The sequence below is a fragment of the Ceratotherium simum genome, chromosome 15 (genome assembly GCF_057802395.1).
Source record: "Ceratotherium simum simum isolate JZ-2026a chromosome 15, ASM5780239v1, whole genome shotgun sequence".
Taxonomy (NCBI): domain Eukaryota; kingdom Metazoa; phylum Chordata; class Mammalia; order Perissodactyla; family Rhinocerotidae; genus Ceratotherium; species Ceratotherium simum.
In genome coordinates, this window is record NC_141914.1 from 9,037,060 (window position 1) to 9,050,846 (window position 13,787).

At 41.4% G+C, this 13,787-nt stretch overlaps 1 protein-coding gene across 7 annotated transcripts in view; it reads right to left on the reverse strand.

Moving 5' to 3' along the window:
* Positions 1–13,787, reverse strand: part of LOC147915116 (uncharacterized) — a 100,881-nt gene that overhangs the window by 74,101 nt on the left and 12,993 nt on the right. The window contains exons 2-3 of one of the 7 annotated variants that reach the window (XM_087439537.1): positions 8,776–8,871; positions 3,938–7,802 (exon numbers count right to left, since the gene is read on the reverse strand). The exons of 4 other annotated variants lie outside the window; for them this stretch is intronic. In XM_087439537.1, the coding sequence (XP_087295663.1) occupies positions 8,818–8,871 (54 nt within the window). In that variant the 3' untranslated portion in view covers positions 3,938–7,802; positions 8,776–8,817. Of the gene's footprint in view, positions 1–3,937; positions 8,872–11,417; positions 11,518–13,787 lie in introns of those variants that run through there. 2 more of the 7 variants (XR_015554420.1, XM_087439536.1) reach the window with 2 other exon arrangements.

Genomic DNA, 13,787 nt, shown 5'->3' on the forward strand with positions numbered 1-13,787 from the left:
ATACATATAAATAGATATTATATGTAGCATATATACTATATGTTACATATAGTATACCATAGATACACACATAAATACACATCTATATATACCATACATTTATTTGTATATATACATATATACAAAATATATAGTTACTATGGATATAGTGTACTATAGATGTATACATATCTATATCTATATTATAGATATAGACACACTATAGACATATAGTAAACTATTTTTTAATAAAAATTTTTACTTATAAATTTATAAATTTTTATTTATAAATCAATTGTTCCTAAACTTAAAATAACTTGAGTGAGGAACTTGGTGTCTAAGACCCTAAGAATCAGATAAAATCATGTTTGTAGCACGCAAAGCTACTGCTTGGATCTTGGTAACTGCTCCAGCTTAGTGATTAAGAGAGTTTATCCAGTTTTAATAGAAATTCAGGCAGGATCTGTCCTGAATAGTATCTCATACATGATCATAATCCCCCGACTCTACCTCATCTTCTATTTATATTTATTAGTTAAATAGCTGCAGTACCCCCATCTATTTATTTTTTTTATTGCATTGTATTAAATGGAACCGGTGAGTGGCAATGAATTTAAATCCTAACCCAGTCACTTACTAGTTGTGTAACCTAGTATAAGTCATTTAATCACTCTAGGCCTCCATTTTCTCACCTGAAAATGAGATCAATAATGTATCTCACTTACGGTTTTGTGGTGAGAATTAAATGAGATAATCTTAGTAGACACAAAATTAATAAAAGCCTTTAGGAAGATGGAGAACTGAAGACAGGATACAACCACTTTCCGGCCCTCCAGTACCCAGTGTTTATATTTAATTTTTGAGCATTTGTGGTAGCCTCCAAGATGATCCCCCAATTGTCATCTCTTTCTGGTATTCACATCCTTATGTAGTTCCCTTCCATGATGAGTGAGGCTGATCTGCTTAACAACAGAATGTTGAAGAAGTAACAGTTTGTGACTTCTGAGGCTAAGTTATAAAGACGTCGCTGCTACCGTCTTGTGCTCCCTCAGATTGCTCGTGGTGAGGAAAGCCAGCAGCCACGTCATGAGAACATTCGAGCACCACTGAGGAGAGAGGCTCACAGAGGGAGGAACTGAGGCCTCCTGCCAACAACAAGCACCAACTTGATACCATGTGAGTGCACCATCTTGGAAGCGGATCCTCTAGACCCAGTCAAGCCTTCACGTGATTGAAGCCCAGCCAACACTTTCACTCTCCCTCACGAGAGACTCTGAGCCAGAATTGCTGAGCTGAGCTGCTCTCACACTATTGACCTACGGAAACAGAGATGACAAATGCTTCCTTCTACTAAGTATTAGGGTAATTTGTTGTACAGCAAGAGATAACTAATACATCACTCCAGTCTGATTTTTTCCCAAGTAAAAAAACGTAACCAACTATTAATCACTAAATTTGTATCCTCAGAGAAGAGATCAATGAAATTATATGATTCTTCATAGTACTGTACTTCCACATGCTGCTGTACCCAGGCCCTATCACCTTGTGACAAAGAACCCAAGGCATTAGCCCTTCGGGCAAGAGACATAAAACCATCTTTCTGTTTCCATTTCCTTCCCTTTGTTTCATTAGCCTATTCTAGCTATTTCAAACACAGTGCTATAGGAGAGTGTATCAGTCTGGACTTTGACATCTCTGTCACGCTGTTTCACTCCATAGCCTGTAAAGTGGCTCTTTTACTCAAAATGAGAAAGCTTTTGACAACAGAGCCCAGAAACCTGAATATCATCTACTATACAATTCTCTGAAGTTAAAAATTAAGTGGGGGAGGATCAGGGGCCTTGACTGCTCCAAACTCCACTCTTTTTTTTTTTTTTTTTTTGTGAGGAGGACTAGCCCTGAGCTAACATCTGATGCCAATCCTCCCCTTTTTTCTTGAGGAAGATAGGCCCTGAGCTAACATCCGTGCCCATCTTCCTCTACTTTATACGGGACGCCGCCACAGCATGGCGTAACAAGCAGTGCGTCAGTGCGCGCAGCCCCCAAACTCCACTCTTGGCTACCACAAGGCCTGCAGCCAAGAGTCCCAAAATTGTAACTGATGGAAGTACTTAAGGCACATGATTTCCAGCCTAGATAGTTCTCCATTCACCAACCATTGATTGCATGCCTTTGTGTGCCAGGCACTGTGCTAGGTGCTGGAGACCCTGGCAATCTTCAGGGTCTTTGGTTCTATTTTCCCTTGCTCTTTCTTTTTTTCCTTTTCTTGCAAAATGCAACGGACAGGATGAGGAAAGCAGAAGTACTTTCAAATGTATATAAAGGAATATATAAAGAAAAAAGTCATAAACATCTTTATAAGATATTTTATTTATAACATTTATAACACAATGTTCACCTCATAAAGCAGCTTCTTTGGGATTAGTTCAGGGAAACTGCTGCTACAGCCTGAATGTGTGATCACGTGATGTCAACAGCTGACAATTGCAATTAATGACAAATGAAACCCTAATAGAAAATTGCCCATGAGATGGGGTTATTTATGACAAAAATGAAACAATCACCATTCTGTGAACAATAAAAATATCAATGAGGTGAGTACAACGGAGAACAACTGAAAATTGTGGAAGCAACCGGACCATAAGTACCTAAGTGGATTTTCAAAGATTTTTTTCCTACCACATCTCCAGATATAATTGATCTGTACTATCTGCCTTATGAGCATCTAGGAATTTATTCTACTTATTTTTATCATACATAGGAGTCCCATAGAATTATCATTGGCAGAATTAATTACGTTTTAACACCTATAAGGGTGTTGGAATTAACTCTGGAAATATTTAGGATTCTTTCCTGTCTGTACTGCAAATAGCAAGAAAGCATTTATTTGTTGATGGTAGATATATCTGAAGTCTTAGTCTGCTGCATGTAGCACCTTATTAAGGAAAGAATTTTGAGGGTGATCAGTTATTCCAAAGAAGAACTACTAATTTTCTGTTCTAGTCATCTCAGAAAGATGTTGTTGATATTATATGAACCACCCAAGCTTAACATCCAAATGAGCATTGCCAGAACCATGAAATTACTGGTCAGACAGTATGACAGACAGGAGCAATATTCAAAATAATTAGCAAACTGAATGGCACCGGCATCAACCAGAGTTGACACTGGCTGTAGTGCTAAAGCAGAGTTCGAGACCCCTTGCTGTACCGTGAGTTAACCTAGTGCAGGAGCAGGGGCAGCTGGGAAGTGGGGGAACCATCTTCAGGGGAATTTAGGTCATGGGCTATTAAGAATAGGTACAGAATTATTTCAATATTTTAATAACTGATATGGCTGTACCGCGTATGGGTGAAGTCACCATGGCTTGACGAGATGAAAAATAGTCTTTAAAATTATCCCAAATTGGGGCCGGCCCGTGGCTTAGCAGTTAAGTGCACGCGCTCCAATACTGGTGGCCCGGGTTCAGATCCCGGGCGCGCACCGACGCACCGCTTCTCCGGCCATGCTGAGGCCGCGTCCCACATATAGCAACTAGAAGGATGTGCAACTATGACATACAACTATCTACTGGGGCTTTGGGGAAGAAAAAAAGGAGGAGGACTGGCAATAGATGCTAGCTCAGAGCCGGTCTTCCTCAACAAAAAGAGGAGGATTAGCATGGATGTTAGCTCAGGGCTGATCTCCCTCACCAAAAAGAAAGAAAACTGTAAAAAAAATATATATATATATATTATCCCAAATATATTGTCATCACCTAAACCACGTGTGGAACTCCTTTTTGGAATTGCCTTCAGAGCCAGTTTACAAGCCTGTGAGTAAAAGACTCATTAATTTTATCATAACACATTTTTGACCAAAAATGGTATTACACAACTTGTTCACTTATATTATTCACCACACTTGGCTCTGTGTGGCTTTTAGCTATTTCCAAAAATTAGACTCAAATTCCAAAGACACAGATGTATTAAGGATTTATTTTAGTGTTCTATACAGCATCTAAAGCAACTCCAAATGAGGAAAAGAATATTCAAGTGTTTGAACTTTCTATTATACATCATTACAGTACTAGAAGCTTACAAGTAGTTATCCCATTTAATTTTACATTACTTTATTTTACATCGTTGACCCCTTGGGAGTCTGACCTCCACACACAAGCAAAAATTACAGAACAAAAATTTACGACACTCTGGAGAGATTGACTTTCTGTTGTAGCATATTCTCCCTCCTAATTACAACTGTGACTCTAATTAGTAAATTCATGAATAATAACATAGTGAAAGAATCAGGACAAAGCTTCCAAATATCTTAAAATAAAAGGAAGCTAAGATTTATTGAGTGCCCACTACATGTGAGGGCTACTGCATGTTGGAACTAGTTTTTGCACATATGTAACAAATTTAAAAAGACTCTGTATTTGGCCAGACAGTGTGTTACATTTGTACATTTCTTGGTATTAACCAATTGCTAACTGAAAAAAATGTTTCTATCATTGTATTTTTTAACTTAACATTTTTAGGCACATACTATATAATAGGCATGTGTGAAATAATTATATATTATATTTTTAACCACTACAATAACCCTACAAAATAGATACTATTAAAATTCCCATTTTATACACAAAGAAATGGAGACTTAGTGATGTGAAGAAGATGGTCTGTGGTTACAGGGCAGAACCAGGATTTTAACCCAAGCACCCTGATTCTAGACCCATGTTCTCATCACTGTGCTGCACTGAGGGAATTGGTGAGAACACTGAAATGGGCTTGTTACTTGTTAAAATCAGAATTGGGGTTAAATGCTTTGCACGGAGTTCGTGCCCTGTTGCATGACTTCCATACAGGTGGGCACAGAATGAGTTGACTACCCAGAGGACAGAAAAGGATGAAGTCTGTGTTATATGATCAAGTGGCACTCATTCCCCAACATCTTCAAAGTGTCTTCCCTGAAGTCTGGTCCCAGAATGGCTGAAATTCCCTCTACGAATCCATCCTCTGGGTACAACAATGATTATGTTGTCTTGACACATGTGTTGCAAACTACCTGTCACAAATAATTTGTTACTTATATACTTAAAACACAAAATTTTAAAAATTACTTTCTAAATTTGCTTTTTTCAGGAAAGGTTTTGTTGTTTAACATATACACAGGAGAGAGGAAACTCATGTAATCATCACCTAATTAAGAAATAGAGCCATGTCAGTACTATTGAGTGCTTTTTCCCAATCTCTTCCCCTTCCTTCTGCACAAAAGACTCATTATCTTGACTTTTGAGATTTTGTTCTCTCTCTCTCTTTTTTTTTTTTGGTGAGGAAGACTAGCCCTGATCTAACATCCGTCGCCAATCCTCCTCTTTTTGCTGAGGAAGATTGGCCCTGGGCCAATATCCATGCCCATCTTCCTCTACTTTATGTGTGGGATGCTGCCACAGCATGGCTTGATAAGCGGTGCATAGGTCCGCTCCTGGGATCCAAATCTGCGAACCCTGGGCCACCAAAGCAGAGCACGTGAACTTAACCACTACCTCACCAGGTCGGCCCCTTGTTCTCTTTTTTAAATTCAGTTTGCCACCCATGTAGGTATCTGTAAACATTGTATTTTTTAACTTTTGCCCTTTTTTTAACTTATTATATAAAAGAAATTATCCTGCATATATTCTGTGACTTGCTTACTTTTTCAGCATTGCTGTGACATTAGTCTATGTTGATGTGTAGCTTTAGTTTGTTCTTGTGACATACAGTATTCCATTGTACACCTCAATTCATGTATTCTGTCCGTTGTTGATGGATAATTGAATTATTTCCAGGTTTCTTGTTACTAAAACAATGCTCCTATAAATATTCTCCTACAATGTCACTTGGTGCACATTTAGAAACTAGTCTCTAGGGTATAGAGTAGAATTGCTGTGTCATAGAGTATGGTGGAAGTTGTTCATAACTATCCACTCTCTTCTCATTCTATAAAAATAGAGGACTAGCGAAGACATTTCCCAGCCTTCTTACAGCCGTTGTGGCCATGTGACTAAGTTCTTGCCAATGGTGTCAGAGTGGAAAGGAAGCAGGACACTTCCTGGTCTAGTCTTTTAAAAATTGGATGTGTGCTCCTCTATGCTTTCATTCCCCTTCCCACACTCTGCAACACTGATGTGCCTGCAATCTGGTTTATAGACCGCGCAAACAATGGACAATGGCCAAAGGGCCAACTAATGAGACAGAAGAATCTTCAAATGACCGTGGAAGAGGCCATCCCCAAATCTGGACCATTCACTTGAGACTGTTATATGAGAGGCAAATACCACTGGGATTTTGTTTTACAGCGTCTTGGCATCTATCCTGTGTAATATATAGCATATGAACATGTTTAATTTGACTAGGTTATGCCAAAAGGTTTTCCAAACTGGTTGTATCAGTAGGCGCCCCCACTAGTAGAGTATGAGAGTCCCCATTACTGTAACTCCTCCCTCACGTTTGGTATTTGTCAGTCATTTTAACTTTTATAACCTTAGTGGGTATCAAGTGCTAGCTCATTGAGTTTAAGTTACATTTCCCTGATTACTATTGTTAATTTTTTCATATAATTTTTGTTCCATTGGGTTTCTTCTTCTGTGAAATACATATTTAAGTCTTTTGCCCATATCTTTATTAATTGCTTTTCTCTGTAATAATTTGAAGAATTCTTTATAATTTGGAGAAACATACTAGTCCTTGGTGGAATATATGTGTTGCAAATATCTTTCATTCTGTTGATGGCGATTGGTAATGTTTTTTGTTTTAATGAAATCGAATGTCTCAGCTTCTTCCTTTATTATTTGTGCCTGCCTGCTTGCTTTTTGACATTGTGTAAGAAATTCTTTTCTTCCCTAATATCGTGCAGATATTAACCTATGTAATCTTTCAAAAGCTTTAGGCTATTGCTTTTCACATTTAGTTCTTTGGTTTACTCACTCAAATTCTGATATGCTTTTTTGCTCAGAAGAGTAAAGGGTGGAGTTAAAACTGGCAGATGGAAATTTCAAATAATCATGGGTGTGCCCAAGGGCATTTGTATTTCATGCGAATACCTTCGTTAATGTGTATTGAGAGGGGAAAAAGGTTGAGAACAACAGGTTGAAGGCATTGTCTCCAGAAGTTCCTTTAGTGTGACTTAACAAGAATAAATGTTAAACCCTGCTCTTAGTTACTCATTTACAGAACAGGGCAGACTAGATTATTAGTGCTTCATGTGAAAAAGACCTGAAGTTCTTACTTCGTTTTTAACTTGTGGCTGACAAGCTAGACATGCCTCCAACCATGTGACATGGTTGCCAAAAAATCTAATGAGATCTCACCTGGACATTAAGAATAGAATGTCCAGATCCTGGGAGATAATATCTCCCCTGTAATTTGTATTAGTTAAACAATGAGTAGGCTATTGCATCTTATTCATATGCAGCTTTTGAAGAGGAACGTAGGTCAATTAGACGTCATCATGAGGAAAGCAGTCAGTCGGTGATGGGGTGGGAAACCACTACAGATGAGCAATAGTTGAAGGAATTGGAAAATCTTAGCCTGAAATGGAGAAGATGTAGATGGGCTATAATAATTGTGTTCAGAAATTTTAAATGTTTCCTTATGAATGAGAGGGCACAAATCGGCTTGGGCTACTATAACAAAATACCATAGACTGAGTGGCGTCAACAACAGATGTTTATTTCTGACAGTTCCACAGGCCGGGAAGTCTAAGCCCAAGGTGCCAGCAGATTTGGTTCTTGGTGAAGGCTCTCTTCCTGGTTTGCACTGGCTGCCATTTTCCTGTGTGTTCACATGGTCTTTCCTCAGTGCCTGCTCATGGAGAGAGAGCTCTCTTGTCTCTTCCTCTTCTTTTTAGGGTACTAATCCCATCATGAGGGACCACTCTCATGATCTCATCTAAATTTAATTATCTCCCCAAAAGCTCCATCTCCAAATACCATCACACTGAGGGTTAGAGCTTCAACATGAGAATTTGGGGGAGGACACAAATGTTCAGTCCATAATAGCACATATATACTCTATGTTTCTCCAAGTAAACACTGGGGACCAGTGGATAGAAGCTATAAGGAAGCAGGTTTAGGCTAATTATAAAGCATCTTTACAGCAGGTGAACAATGTGTCTTCAAAAAAAACTGATTGACTCAAAAAAGTAGTCATCTTCCCCAACACTGATGGTACTGAAATAGAGTCTGGAAGACATTTATCAAGGACGTACTAGTAATAGCTAATATTTATTAGTGGTTACTACCGGCAAGGAATTATTCCACTCTCTCTGCTTTTCTTATTTAATACTCACAGTGGCCCTAAGAGATGAGATCTCTTTTGTCATCATTCTTTTTTTTTTTTTAACTGTTTTATTTATTCATTTATTTTTTTGTGAGGAAGATCAGCCCTGAGCTAACATACATGCTAATCCTCCTCTTTTTGCCGAGGAAGACCGGCTCTGAGCTAACATCTATTGCCAATCCTCCTCCTTTTTTTAATTTTCCAAAGCCCCAGTAGATAGTTGTATGTCATAGTTGCACATCCTTCTAGTGGCTGTATGTGGGACACGGCCTCAGCATGGCCGGAGAAGCTGTGCGTCAGCGCGTGCCCGGGATCCGAACCTGAGCCGCCAGTAGCGGAGCGCGCACACTTAATGGCTAAGCCACGGGGCTGGCCCTGTCATCATTCTTAAATGAAGGGCCCGAAGCCCAGAGAGGTTAAGTAATTTGCCCAAAGTCACAAAATTGGTAAAAGGCAGGAAGCACATCTGTCTTCTGTCCAGAGACTGAGTTCTCACCCATACTGCTTCTCACTTGTCAATGCTGTAGGAAGATTTGCTTCACTGGGACAGAAGATGTCCTAGGTGGCCTTCCAAACCTGAGACCATTTCATTCTAAGAAAATAAAAATATATTACCTAGGAAGCATAAAACAGTATGGAAAGCAGATACTAGAGGGAATGGGAAGAGGGGGTAGGTAAATTTAATGAGGGAGGAAAAAGTCTGGAAAGATCCTAAGTAAAAGGCACTAGGCCAGGAAAATCACATTCCTGGCTGGGTATAGGCAGGGGGCATTTCCTGAGCTTGCGTACACACAAGAGAAAGGTGAAGGGGAGTAGGAGGCAGCAAAGACACAAGACATACAAAACTCTTCCCTGCCATAGCAGAGACATCATTTGGGGATCCGAAATGAGTTTCCAACACCACATTTTGTTGCTAGTCAGAAAAAACTGAGGGAAACAAGGAGGGAATATCATCTCCACATTGAGTCTCCAAGAACCTGCAGTGAGCTTACTTTGATTATTTTTCTTGTAATAATTACATAGCACCCTTCCCTTACAAAAAGCAGTCGCAGACAGATGTTAACTAGACCCAAAGGGACTATTTCTAAGCATTCATTCATGCATGCAAGCATTCATTAACAAATATTTATTGAGTACCTATTTGCTAGGCACTTTTCTTGGCACTGGGGAAACAGCAGAAAAAAGTAGTCCCACCTCCACCCCCCAAAATAATTCCCTGTCTTCACCAAGCGTATTCTCTGGAGCAGAAAAGCACAAGCAAAAAACAAGATGAATATGTAAAATTTAAGGTGTGTTAACTAGAAGAGCAAAGGAGAAACACAAAGCAGGGAAGAACAGGAAGTGAGCATAATGGAGAATTGTTGAAATTTTGATAGTCAAACTAAAAAGGAGACGGGAAAATGGTCAAGAAAAGGGGATGTTTTGAGGTCCCATGTGGGTTTAAAGTCCATGCTTATGAATCACAAATACCGTGAAAGCTTTTGTGGCAAAGTGAAAAGGACATTGAGAACATCACTTCCCTTCTCTCATCCTCATTTCCTCATCTCTAAAACGAGAATCCTAACATTAGCTCTCTAGACCACATGAGAAGTGTGTGTGTCTCAAATGAATGTGGCCTTCAAAATGTAAAATAACAGGGGCCAGGCCGGTGGCACAAGGGTTGAGTGCGCCCGCTCTGCTGTGGTGGCCCCAGGTTCCCCGGTTCAGATCCCGGGCGCGCACCAACACACCACTTGTTAAGCCAAGCTGTGGCGGCGTCCCACATAAAGTAGAGGAAGATGGGCATGGATGTTAGCCCAGGGCCAGTCTTCCTCAGAAAAAAAAAAGAGGAGGATTGGCAGATGTTAGTTCAGGGCCGATCTTCCTCACACACACAAAAAAAGTAGAACAATACATATGTGTAACTTCAACTTACTACAAAAATGATTTATATTTTTGAAAATGCCCTCCTCATCTCTGAATATATGTACATCGATACACACACATATACTCGCACATGCACACATACACACATAGAGAGGGAGAGAGTAAGGAGGAGAAATTTTCCATTGAGAGTGAGAAGAATACACACACACGTACACACGTTGTATCCAGCCCATCTCATATCTCATGTAATCCATCTAGTACAAATATTCTGACAAGGAATAAGCAAATCTGTGGTGGAATATGGTCCTTTGAGGCTCCTGGGAGGCTCTCAGCCGACTGAAGGAACACATTCCTTCTTCATTCAGGTCTCCTTGGATTACTGAACCCTTGGCAGACCTCTTTTAACCACCTCCTGAAATGCTGGTTTCCTTCCCCCATCCAAGCTACTCCACAAAATGGAACTTGTCAACTGTGCGTATGGTAATAAATCTCCTTTCTAGCATTTCTGCTGACATTCTAATGCCTTCTTGAACATAATAAAAAAGGTCATTTTCCACCTGAGTTCATCCTCTCCAAGCTACCTTATATTTCTGCAAATCCAAGTTTCAACAAGTTTGATTTCATTCCTTCTACAGTATTTTATTTGCTTTAACGAAGCTAAAAATCCCAGCTGCAACCCCACGTGCTCCTCTAATTGCTTGAATGGGGATTATATTTTATTGACTGACTATATAATACAGATACATTTTGAAAGCTGAACTGTTCCTTTTCCTTGAGTGACAGAAAATTAAATGCTCCCTTTCAGATATTGCCCAAGGATTTCTTATGATTTTGTTTCCTACCTCAATTCAATAACTTTCTAGGTATCAATTACTCCAAGATCAGCATTCTCACCTAAAAAATAAAACAATCCCCTGGAACCCCTAAGACAGGAGCAGGCCTTTCACTTTGGGCAACCAGCTCAGCTGTGCTGTCATTTCACAGTCCTGTCTCCAGTTTCCAGGGGAGCAATTCAAAGAGTCACCTTCCAGAAGTTATACATTCTTGGTGGCTGAGGAATTCTTTCCAGTAAACATAGTTGTATTTATTCTTGGTAGGTTCAGGCATTGATTTAAGTGCAATCATCATTTCTAGACAACATTATCTGGAATATAGCGCCATTTATAATGAAAGTTTGTGGGGGGTGGGATGGCTACTAGGAGGGCGCCCAGACAAAAATTTGGGAAAAGCTTGGACTTCTTGCCAGTGATAATGACAAGACATGGCACGTACCTGCTTATCTTAACACATCTGTGACATTCCTCTATGTATGTCAGTCCATTCGCTCTCCAGAAATGATGAATCAACGAGGCAGGCAGACTGCGGCCTTCACCTGGAGAAACAGAGTCCCAGGACCACGTGAAGGGACCACACCTTGACCACGACCGCTTCTGCGCAGGGCAGGAGCCCCGCGATCCCGGGGGCGGGTGGTGCCCAGCCTGGCCGCCCGTGGTCAGGGCGCCGCCAGCCGGGCTCTCCTGGGTCCCAGCCCCAGCTGCCCCCGAGCCGGGAGCCAAGGACGCGCGCGGGGTCTGTCCTGGGGCATGTAGACAGGACGGTCCTTGGCCGTGGAAATCACCCTCCGCTCAGAGAGGAAGTGGTTTCTTGAGGAGCAAGGGTGCGGGATCCCTTTGGGACAGCACCGACTCTCCTGGAGAGTCACGGGGCACTCCTCCCGGCCGAGGGTTTCCGGACGCAGGCGGGGGGCGGTGGGGGCAGGTGACAGCTGGAGAAGGAGCGGAGGGACCCGCTGGGAGAGAAAACGAGAGGGAGAGAGGACTGGCCTGTGCCATCTCGGGACCAAACCCAGCTCGGGTCTAGGGGATGGAGACGACGGCAATCTGCCGGGGGCAGGAAGGACACAAGCCTCGGACAGCAAAGGAGGGAAACCTTCGCACGCGGGCTCTGGGGCAGAAGGAAGGACTCGGTTGGAGGGAGGGAGGAGGATAAAAAGACGAGCATCCGTCCCTCTTTTTCCTGTTTTTATTTTTTGTTTTCTCTCCAAGTGCAAAGGGAATCAGCCTCGACTTTGGTATGGGGAGCATCCATTATTTAATGAAAATAGGACAGCAGTTTTTTTTTCCTCTTTGAAATAAATTCAGCAGCACTGCTTCTCCACCTCCTCGGTTCTTCTCCTTCCCCAGTTTATTTTCTCGTATCCCATTCCCACCGCACCCCTAGTCTAATTCCCGGTTGGTCATTTGGACTAACGGAAAGAATTTGTCTCAGTTTTTGTGTCCTGTGTGGGTGTTTTATCAGCTTAAATACCTTCAGAGTACACTATTCCGCTACCTGGGACTTCTACTCTCAATGTTCCAGTCCTTCTAGTCCAAGGGTTTCGTTATTAAGTGAGCTGTGTCCCTCCCTCCCTTGGTGCAGGCTCTCTTGCTGCAGGCGCACGCGTTTTCATTCCAAGCCCCTTGCATTCCAACCCCTCGCTGGGTTGCTGCTTTGCCCTCAGGATCTCAGAGCACATCAAAGGAGTTTGCTTTGCCTGCCCTCAGACCCTGACTTGGTGCCTACTGGTGGGGCTGCCCTCCAGACTGGGAATCTGCACCTCTTCACTCTCTTTTTTAATCAGGAGGAACTGTTTCAGTTCCTGATAATAAAAACAATCAAAATGCTTAGACAAAGCTGTGAAGTAGGGTAATTCGACCTGTATTCTGCACGCCCCACACACAGTACTTCCCTTCTTTCTCCCCTCCCCTCCTTTTCCTCCTCTACTCCCTCTCTGCATCAGCACCTCAGTTTCTGGCATTGCAAGAGTTAATTCAACATCGTGGATTCAGATATGAGAGAAGAGCTGGTATCTGTCCTTTTAGCTGTGCTGTAAAGTAGCCCAGCCACTCATTTCACCCACACAGGGAAGTGGTCCACGGACTGAGACAGTGAGGTTTCTTTTTTATCACCTTCTCTCCTCCTGTTCTCCTACCTCCTCTATCGTCATCATCAACATCATCTTTTATAACTTTCATTGAGCCCTTAATACATGCCAGTGACAAGAGATTCTCACATATTGGGGTATATGGGGTAACTATTTGGGTTCAAAACTGGTTCAGCTTGAACTAAAAAGCCTGATTTATGGCCTATCAAACATACATTGTCCATCTGCTTAACCACTAAAGTAAAGAATGCGCTCTCTTAAGAATGTGTACTTCCCTGCCTACACCCTACAGGTAACACCCTATCAGTAATGCCCTATTGGTAACGTCCGGATTGGTTCCTTTCCTGACATCACCCTCATGTTGACCTGCTAATTTGCAACCGAATACCTTTTGAAATTTTGATGAACAGGTATCCTGCGTGTGTTTAATGTATGTTCTTTGTTCTAAAAAAGATTTAAGACTGTACTGAAAACATGCTTCTCTGGAACGCTTTCTAAGGCCTTCCTGGGTTATAATCCTCACTCTGATTCAAGTAAAGTCACCTTATTTCTCTTATCTGTAGAATGGGTATTGGTTATTTTGTGTTGACAGCAGGCATAGGAGTAGGAACTTTACACGCACGTTCTCTCTTAATTATTATAAGGACTCATAATGGAACGTTCCACTTTATAGGTGAGAAGACTGTGGGTTAAAAAAGTTGAGTAGCTTCCGCAAGCTC